This window comes from Zootoca vivipara, chromosome 2 (genome assembly GCF_965207765.1).
Source record: "Zootoca vivipara chromosome 2, rZooViv2.hap1.1, whole genome shotgun sequence".
NCBI classification, from domain to species: domain Eukaryota; kingdom Metazoa; phylum Chordata; class Lepidosauria; order Squamata; family Lacertidae; genus Zootoca; species Zootoca vivipara.
This window is the reverse complement of record NC_142584.1, coordinates 113,960,685-113,970,129: the sequence shown is the minus strand read 5'-3', so window position 1 is coordinate 113,970,129 and position 9,445 is coordinate 113,960,685. Positions and strand designations below refer to the sequence as shown.

Sequence of the window (9,445 nt, the reverse complement as noted above, 5' to 3'; positions counted from 1 at the left end):
TACAAATCCCAGAATCCTTTGCTCCTGGGAAAAGGGGAAAAGCGAAGGACTAGGTCTAGGACATCCCAGGCTGCCTGTTTCCTCTGGCCAGTTCCCTTTTTTGTGGGTCTTTTGCAGGAGGCGTCCGGCCATCGCGATCTCTGGGGTGCAAAGAGGTTTTTCAGGGGAGGCTGAAGGTCCGAGCAGGAAGGAGTCTTTGCAGGCAGAGGCGCGCTTCGGAAGCAGCTTTACACGGGTGAGAGGGCACCGTCTGAACCCTGCAACACGTGAATGCCGGTGAGGGGGCGGGGGGCAGGAAAGGGCGGCGGGAGAAATAATCCTTTCTGGCTTTCCACATTGCAGTAATAAGTTTGCATCGGGGAGGAAGGGGAGATTCTCGAGAGCCGAAGAAGGAAACTCTTTCACTTGTTTATTCCTCACTGAAAGCTTTGAAATGAAATGGTAAAATGTAAAATTTTGTAAAATGCAATCGTAACCAGAGATAAATATGAATATGAAGCGCAGTAATAGTAATGATAAATATGAACAAATAATGGAGTGCAGGAAACCACTTAAGCAAAATGGTATTTAATTGTATAAAGCTTATAAAAATAATTGACCTGAAATGAAATGAAAGCTTGCTGGTAGATTGTACATATTTTTAATTGAAACTCTGGACATTAAGAAAAAAATCAGATAACATTATAATCCCTTATTTAAAAAATAAAAAAGTCTGCAATGAGAGTATCCCCCTGAATATTTTAAATGCTCCAAAATGTCCTGTATATCATGGCGATGGGGTGTGTGGAAATCTCAGATCCAGGGGCCAAATGGGGATCTAGCTGGACTCTGCCTCCCGCACCCACCCATGCCAGCCCCATCTCCCTAGGGTGTTTCAGCCCATCTCTGAGTCAGGTGCTTTTGCCTGGGTAGAATATGCCATCGATTATTCCCCTGACCTGCTTGGATGGAGTGGTGTGTGCATGTAAATATACCTCTGGTTTCTGTGTGGCTTGAATGTATCCCACGGCTTGCGTGTATTTTACTTCCTTACATTCATACCCCACTGATCCTGCCAGGAGCTCAAGGTAGTTTGCATGGTTACCCATCTCCCCATTTCTTCCTCACAAAAACCCTGTGAGGTAGGCCAGGCTGAGAGACAGTGACCGGCCCAAGGTCACCCAGTGGGCTTCACAGCCAGGTGGGCATTTGAACCCCAGCCTCCCAGGTCTCAGCACAGATCTCTAACCACTACACCGAATTGCCACTCTGGACTAGCAATGCTCCCTGGTATTAGACGAGGGTCTTTTCCCAGCCTCTCTTAGATAAATCATGAATTGGACCTGGAATATCTGCTATGCCAGTGAGCTATGGCTGCTCTCCAATCTCTGTTTTATATTTTTTTGAATTATTTAATTTTCAAATATTACAAATTCTTTTAAAATACAAGCATGAATAATTTCTCATATCCATTGACTTCCCATCCACCCTCCCATGGTGTTTTTTTAATTCCTTTACAAAGCTGCAATGTTACTTAAAGGTAAAGGGACCCCTGACCGTTAGGTCCAGTCGTGGACGACTCTGGGGTTGCGGCGCTCATCTCGCGTTATTGGCCGAGGGAGCCGACGTATAGCTTCCGCGTCATGTGGCCAACATGACTCAGCCACTTCCGGCGAACCAGAGCAGCACACGGAAATGGCGTTTACCTTCCTGCTGTAGCGGTACCTATTGATCTACTTGCACTTTGACGTGCTTTCGAACTGCTAGGTTGGCAGGAGCTGGGACCGGGCAACGGGAGTTCACCCCGTCACAGGGATTTGATCTGCCGACCTTCTGATTAACCCACAGCGCCACCCGCATCCCTCGCAATGTTACGGTACTTATATTATATCCATTCTGGACTTAACTATCCAGGGGGCCTTTACCCTTTTAATTATTATTAACTCTAATTTGTTCACTGCAGTCAACCCAACAAAACAGCCATAGGCTGCCCCCCCCCGACCTTAGGGTTGCAAACACCCTGATAGCTGAGCTTTTTTAAAAAAAGGAAACCCCAAAGCTTTATATATATGTTTTTTACAAATATGTAAAAAAACACCGCAATTTTTTAAATCAAAGATTGGTCATTGCCAATGAAAAGTAATAAATGAATAGAAAAAGAACCTACCCACGTGATGCTGAAACAAAAACCTTGCACATGCCGTACGTTAAGGAATGAAAGTCTCCCTTCTCTCCCCACTTCTCTCCCCCTACCCCCCTATACTGCAAGCAGGAGAGCTTTCCAAACTTTTCATGTTGGTGACACACTTTTTAGACATGCATCATTTCACGACGCAGTAATGCAGTTTCCCTAGCAAACCAGAGGTTAAACTTACCCCTTTCCAGTTCTATGGAGGAACGTGGGGCGCATTCACAAGACACACCTACACACTGCAGCCTATAAATTAATGTGTCTCGTATAGAGCATTAAAGTCTCTCATTGAATATAAGTGATCTGAAAAAAGGACTTCTATGATCTGAAAACAGAGACAATGTATGCACTTTTTTGCTAACCCAAGAAAATCTTTAATAATAAGAGTAATAGTGATAATAATAAAGAATGAAGTTGCAAGCCTCTATGGGGAAGACTGAGATTCCCACTCTGCGCTTGCCACCAAAGGCGTTCCTGAGGTGCTGCCGTTTTTGCTGAGGACATTTTGTCATTACAGTGACCGCTAACCTTTGATAAACCCAGATGCCAACTTTGCTGCCACATACACTCGGACAACACCATTACTGGCCCCAACCACATCAAACATACCATCTCAGGACTATTTAATTGCTCATCTTCTAACATTGTGTATGCCATCAAATGCCCGCAATGGCCTTCAGCTCTCTATATTGGACAAACAGGCCAAACCGTATGCCAAAGGATAAATGGACATAAATCTGACATCAGGAATCACAAGACAGAGAAACCAGTAGGAGAACACCTCAATCTCCCAGGACATTCTATACAAGATCCCAAAAGTACTGTAGAATTTCAGAAATAGACTGGAAAGAGAAGTTGCTGAATTGCAACTCATTACCAAACTTGGAAACATGGGCAGACTTGGCCTGAACAAAGACATTGGATTCTTATCTCATTATACATGATAAATCTATCTTTAGCCATCTCACCCCTTGCTTTTTCCTGTAAGACAAATTGCAGTCGTTAACAGTCATCAACAGGTTTCCACATCTATCAGTCAAATACCCATTCCCACCACCCTCCTGAAAATACCCCTCCCCACCCTCACACTATGTACAAGGGTCTGGAGACTTTCAGTGTATCTGAAGAACTGTGCATGCACACGAAAGCTCATACCAGTGACAAACTTTGTTGGTCTCTAAGGTGCTACTGGAAGATTATTATTTTTTACTTTGAGGACGTGTTTCTTTATTTCAGATTCAAAAGGGCCCCCCCTGTTGGACGTTGTCCGAAGAGCAAGGGAGGCCATGCTGCAGAATGAGGGGAACGAGGCCTCTCTGGGTAAGGAGCCTCCTTTCTGGCTGCCAGAGCCTGAAGTAGTCCTTCCGGGACATTTTCTTGTCATGTTGCTTTGGGGGAGGAAGGGCATTTGGGGAGCAGGTTTGGTGCACGAGAGCTGCAAATGTACTTTATTCCAAATGCCTTGCATTTTGATCCTACCTTTTCCCCCTCCAAGGAGCTCAAGGTGGGGAACATGGGTCTCCCCCTCATTAAAAAATAACTGTATAACCTTTAGAAGACGTTTGAAGGCAGTTCTGTATCTGGAATTTTTTAGTGTTTGACGCTTTATTATGCTTTGATGCTGTAAGCTGCCCATATGTGAGGTAGGCTAGCCCTGAGAGGGAATGACTGGACCAATATTTCCCGATGAGTTCCACGGCTGAGGTGGGATTTGAACCCAGGTCTCCCAGGTTCTAGTCTGGCACTTTAACCACTGTGCTGCACTTTAGCTGTGTGAAATGAGTTTGCTGGCATGTGATGGACTCCCACCAGCGTAAGAGCAACAGTCTGGAAGCGCCAACCATGTTCCTTCCCTGGGGTCCTGGCAGTGGAGTTCTGATCCCCCACCCCACAGACATCTTCAGACGCCCTCCCTTCTCTTTCCAGCACAGAGCGAAGGACCACCTTGCCCCCACAAACACCCAGCCCCCTAACCCAAGGTGCTGTTTAGTTACGGGTTCTCCTTCTCTGGAAATGTTTGAGGGAGCTTTGGATGAGCAGCCATTGGGGATAGTTTGGGCCATGAGGCAGAATGCTTCCTTCTTCTCACCTCGTCCTCCTTCGCACTTCTTCTTCCTTCTCCTCTTCTTCCTTCTTCTCACTTCTTTCCCGCTTAGCCCTGCCGCTTCCCAAGACGAGCCTCGTCCCCAGTGCAGAGCAAGAGGAGGAGCCCAGGCCCCCACAATATCAGATCTCAGACGGAACAGGGGCTGCCATTTCGGACACCAGCTCAGGTGAGGCGGTTTGCATGGGATGCCGAGTCCGTTCAGAGTTTCTCCTCCCTTGCTGAGAATGGGCAAGAAAAGTGTTCTCTGTTACTTCATCAGAAAAAGCTCTTTCACTGGTTATACCTTATGCAGTGGGTGTTGTGGGGGGGGGGGGAGAAGTACAACCTCCATCTCTCACGCATCATCTGGTCCAACCACCTCAGGTTGGATTCTGAGGCTGCTTCTCTGCCATCTTCAAACCCTGATTCCACTTTGTTCACTCTCTCAGCAGGAAACTCGCGGAGGAATCACTTCTGCCCAGACTGTGGCCGATGCTTTGCCTTCAGGTTGGCTCTTGCTAGACACCAGAGAATCCACAGAGGGGAGAAGATCCAGGAAAACTCTGAGAGTGGGGAATGTTTGGGTCAGAGTTCGGAGCTTGCGAGCCATTCGGAAACCCCCATGTCTTCAGAGTTCAGTAAGGTTCTTGCCCATCAGCCCATCGTTCTGATCCACCGGAACATCCATGCAGGAGGAGATAAGTCATATCGCTGCTTGGAGTGTGGGGAAGGTTTCTCCCAACTCTCAGATTTTGTGAAACATGAAAGAGGCCACAGAGGAGAGAAACCCCGTAAATATGGCGAGAGTAGGAACGGGTTCCCCAAGAGATCACAGCTTCATGAACACCGTAAAGTCCACACAGGAGAGAAGCCCCACAAATGCAGTGTGTGTGGGTTATGCTTTTCTGGTAGGTCAAAACTTGTTACCCATCAGCGAACCCACACTGGAGAAAAACCCTACGAATGCCTGGAGTGTGGGAAATCATTTGCTGAAAAGTCAGGCCTTTTAATCCATCAGAGGCTTCATACAGGAGAGAAGCCCTATGAATGCTGGGAGTGTGGGAAATGTTTTCCTCAAAACGCACAGCTCTGGAGCCATCGTTTGGTTCACACAGGGGAGAAACTGTATAAGTGCTTGGAATGTGGAAGAAGGTTTACTCAGCGTTCCTCACTTGTAGTCCATCAGAGAACCCACACAGGAGAACGGCCCCATAAGTGCCAGGAGTGTGGAAAATGTTTCCCCACAAAAGGAAGTCTCAGGCGACACCAGAGAATCCACACAGGAGAGAAACCCTATGAATGTAGAGAGTGTGGAAAATGTTTTCATGAGAATGCTGACCTTCTGAGGCATCAGACTGTTCACAGCGGAGAGAGGCCCCATAAATGTGCGGAGTGTGGGAAAAGTTTTATTGTACCAGCACAACTTTCAATCCACCAGAGAATTCACACAGGGGAGAAACCCTACAAATGTATGGAGTGTGGAAAATGCTTTCCCCAGAAACAGCACCTCAAGGCGCATGAAAAAATCCATACAGGGGAGAAACCCTACAAATGCATGGAGTGTGGAAAATGTTTTGCCCACAAATCACAGCTTCTTGTACACCAGAGAATCCACACAGGAGTGAGGCCATATGAATGTGGAGAGTGTGGGAAATGTTTTTCTACTTCATCAGGTATTATTTCTCATAGGAGAGTCCACACAGGAGAAAAGCCACATAAATGTTTAGACTGTGGAATGTCGTTTACTATAGCACAAAGCCTTAGGGTGCACCAGAGAATCCACACAGGAGATAAACCCCACAAATGCTTGGAGTGTGGGAAATGTTTTACAAGGAAAGACACCCTTGTGACCCATCAGAGAATCCACGCAGGAGAGAAACATTTCAAGTGCTTGGAGTGTAGGAATTGCTTTTGTCAGAAAGTGAATCTTTCAAAACACCAGAGAATTCACACAATAAGTCAATCCTATAAATGTAGAGTAACAAAATCCCTTAAGGAGCACCAGAGAATACACACAGGAGGGAAACCCTACAAATGCTTGGAGTGTGGGAAATGTTTTTCTCAGTCATCACATGTTCACGAACACCAGAAGGTCCACACAGGAGAGAGGCCTTACCAATGTGTAGAGTGTGGGAAATGGTTTTCACAAAGTGGAAACCTTCGAAAACACCAGAGACTCCATATGGAATAGAAAGCGTATAAATGATGGGAGTGCAGGGAATGCTTTCTAAAGAAATGAATCTTTTATCAACACTGGAGATTCCACTCAGGAAATACAATGCAAGTCTTTGTAGTGTGGGAAATGGTTCGCTGCTCATTCGGACCTTCAAAGGCACCAGTTGTTGTTGTTTAGTCGTGTCCGACTCTTCGTGACCCCATGGACCAGAGCATGCCAGGCACTCCTGTCTTCCACTGCCTCCTGCAGTATGGTCAAACTCATGTTCGTAGCTTCGAGAACACTGTCCAACCATCTCGTCCTCTGTCGTCCCCTTCTTCTAGTGCCCTCAATCTTTCCCAACATCAGGGTCTTTTCCAGGGAGTCTTCTCTTCTCATGAGGTGGCCAAAGTATTGGAGCCTCAGCTTCAGGATCTGTTCTTCCAGTGAGCACTCAGGGCTGATTTCCTTCAGAATGGATAGGTTTGATCTTCTTGCAGTCCCTGGGACTCTCAAGAGTCTCCTCCAGCACCATGATTCAAAAGCATCAATTCTTCGGCGATCAGCCTTCTTTATGGTCCAGCTCTCACTTCCATACATCACTACTGGGAAATCCATTGCTTTAACTATACAGACCTTTGTAGGCAAGGTGATGTCTCTGCTTTTTAAGATGCTGTCTAGGTTTGTTATTGCTTTTCTCCCAAGAAGCAGGCGTCTTTTAATTTCATGACTGCTGTCACCATCTGCAGTGATCAAGGAGCCCAAGAAAGTAAAATCTCTCATTGCCTCCATTTCTTCCCCTTCTATTTGCCAGGAGGTGATGGGACCAGTGGCCATGATCTTGGTTTTTTTGATGTTGAGCTTCAGACCATATTTTGCGCTCTCCTCTTTCACCCTCAATCAAAGGTTCTTTAATTCCTCCTCACTTTCTGCCATCAAGGTTGTGTCATCTGCATATCTGAGGTTGTTGATATTTCTTCCGGCAATCTTAATTCCGGCTTGGGATTCATCTAGTCCATCCTTTCGCATAATGAATTCTGCATATAAGTTAAATAAGCAGGGAGACAATATACAACCTTGTCGTACTCCTTTCCCAATTTTGAACCAATCAGTTGTTCCATATCCAGTTCTAACTGTAGCTTCTTGTCCCACATAGAGATTTCTCAGGAGACAGATGAGGTGATCAGGCACTCCCATTTCTTTACGAACTTGCCATAGTTTGCTGTGGTCGACACAGTCAAAGGCTTTTTCATAGTCAATGAAGCAGAAGTAGACGTTTTTCTGGAACTCTCTAGCTTTCTCCATAATTCAGCGCATGTATGCTATTTGGTCTCTGGTTCCTCTGCCCCTTCGAAATCCAGCTTGCACTTCTGGGAGTTCTCGGTCCACATACTGCCTAAGCCTGCCTTGTAGAATTTTAAGGATAACCTTGCTAGCATGTGAAATGAGCGCAATTGTGGAGCATTCTTTGGCACTGCCCTTCTTTGGAATTGGGATGTAGACTGATCTTCTCCAATCCAATGCTTCTCTAAAACATGTTTTTCCTTGTCCTATAACTGAAACTATCAACTGTACAGAACAACCTTACATTTACTGAGCAAAATATCCTCTTCAGTTATATACCCAGCACATGGAACCTTACAAAAGGACGATATAAGTGGACTCTCCATGGCCTGACCGCAGCAAAAGGACAGATACTGATGAATTGGAAAAATAAAAATGCGGCTCCCTTCTATGATTGGATTGGAGACTTATACAAACTCGCAACATATAAACGACTTGCATATAAATGCAAACTTGCCATGGACAAGTTCAATGATATTTTTGATCCATTTTTACAAATACTGTTAATAGGTTAAAGTCTGGTGAAGTATAATAACAACATTGTAAAATATACAGTTTGGGGTTTCCACCCCTCCTGCCCTTATTTTCCCCTCCAAGCGGTTTCTGTTTCTTTCTCTCTCTTTTATTTACGTCTCGCCACGTTTAGTGCACATATAATTAAGTACTTTTTGAACTTTCAATAAAGTTTTTTTTTTAAAGAAAAAAATTTGACTGCTTATTTGGCTTCTCTTGCTTTGCTTAAATTAATAAAAGCTTTCTTGCAAAGAGTACATTGAGGTGGAGATGTGAGGAGTAACAAGTAACCAAAGAGTTAACTGTGTTCTGTATAGCACCTGACCACTGAGGAATATCATGTTACAGAATGTACCAGAAGTGTTTCTGTATGTATCAGTTGGTTTCGTTTCTGCCTGGGAGACGGTCGCAAGATGTCTGCGCTCTCACCAGGTTGTTTGTTATTTTCTCTCTAGAATAAACTTAAGTAGTTATTAGAACACTTTGGACTCTGTGTGTTCTTAAGAGGCTTTTTATCCAACGGCTATACAAGCTTTCGCTGTGTGAGAAGAAGAAGAACTCTGCTGTGTGTGTTTTACTGCCAGCCCGGATCTACGGAAGCAGAGAAGCGCTAGAGAAAGTGCGCCGGGCAGATTAGTGGCTCCTAATTGAGTCATAAACAACTCAACGGAGCCCTATACCCGTCACAGGTTATGGGAGATAAGAGGTCCTGAACCTAATCAATCACCAAAGCGATAAAAGGTGATTGCAGCTGTAAAAGCCTTGGAGAAAGCCGGTGTAAAGAGCTAGCTGGGAGAAACCTGTTGTTTTGCAGTCGGCAATTAACAGATGCACTTGCTAGCAGAAAGACCCTGTACCAGAAGGCTGGGATCCGCAGTCTACCCGGAGGAGCAACGTCAGCTATTCTGAGTGAGTACACAGACACGGAGCCCGGGGGTGGACAAGATGGCGGAGCAGCTACAGGAGTCATTTGTCGTGCCGTTCCAGAGGTTGAATGGCGACAACTATGCAGAGTGGAGAGAAAGGGCCAGAATGTGGTTGCTAGGAAAGGATTTATGGACTTGTGTGTTAAATCCTCCAACCCCTGTCGCTGATAATTCAGCAGCTGAAGCACAGAGGTTTGCAGCAGAAACCAGGAAAGACAATAAGGCTCTATGTGCCATTGCCATGAGCTGTG

General features: G+C 45.5%; 1 protein-coding gene across 3 annotated transcripts; it reads left to right on the top strand.

Annotated features, from left to right (window-relative positions):
- The first annotated feature begins 29 nt into the window (after positions 1–29).
- Positions 30–8,747, top strand: LOC118081247 (uncharacterized). Of its 3 annotated transcripts, none has more exons than XM_060270521.2 (4): positions 30–235; positions 3,407–3,490; positions 4,327–4,443; positions 4,706–8,747. In XM_060270521.2, the coding sequence occupies exons 2-4, from the start codon at positions 3,457–3,459 to the stop codon at positions 6,445–6,447; spliced, it is 1,893 nt and encodes a 630-aa protein (XP_060126504.2). In that variant the 5' UTR covers positions 30–235; positions 3,407–3,456; the 3' UTR covers positions 6,448–8,747. The 3 variants fall into 3 exon arrangements, with proteins under 3 accessions (XP_060126504.2, XP_088520019.1, XP_060126502.2); XM_088663893.1 differs by having other exon boundaries at positions 80–235; positions 4,709–8,747; XM_060270519.2 differs by having other exon boundaries at positions 85–276.
- Positions 8,748–9,445: the final 698 nt, after the last annotated feature.

What these genes read in the sequence shown, in the direction of transcription:
- LOC118081247 (XM_060270521.2), top strand. Translation starts at nt 3,457, where the DNA reads ATGCTGCAGAATGAGGGGAACGAGGCCTCTCTGG. An exon ending in GGGGAACGAGGCCTCTCTGG is followed by an intron (nt 3,491 to 4,326) that starts GTAAGGAGCCTC and finishes TTTCCCGCTTAG; the next exon opens with CCCTGCCGCTTCCCAAGACG. An exon ending in CATTTCGGACACCAGCTCAG is followed by an intron (nt 4,444 to 4,705) that starts GTGAGGCGGTTT and finishes TCACTCTCTCAG; the next exon opens with CAGGAAACTCGCGGAGGAAT.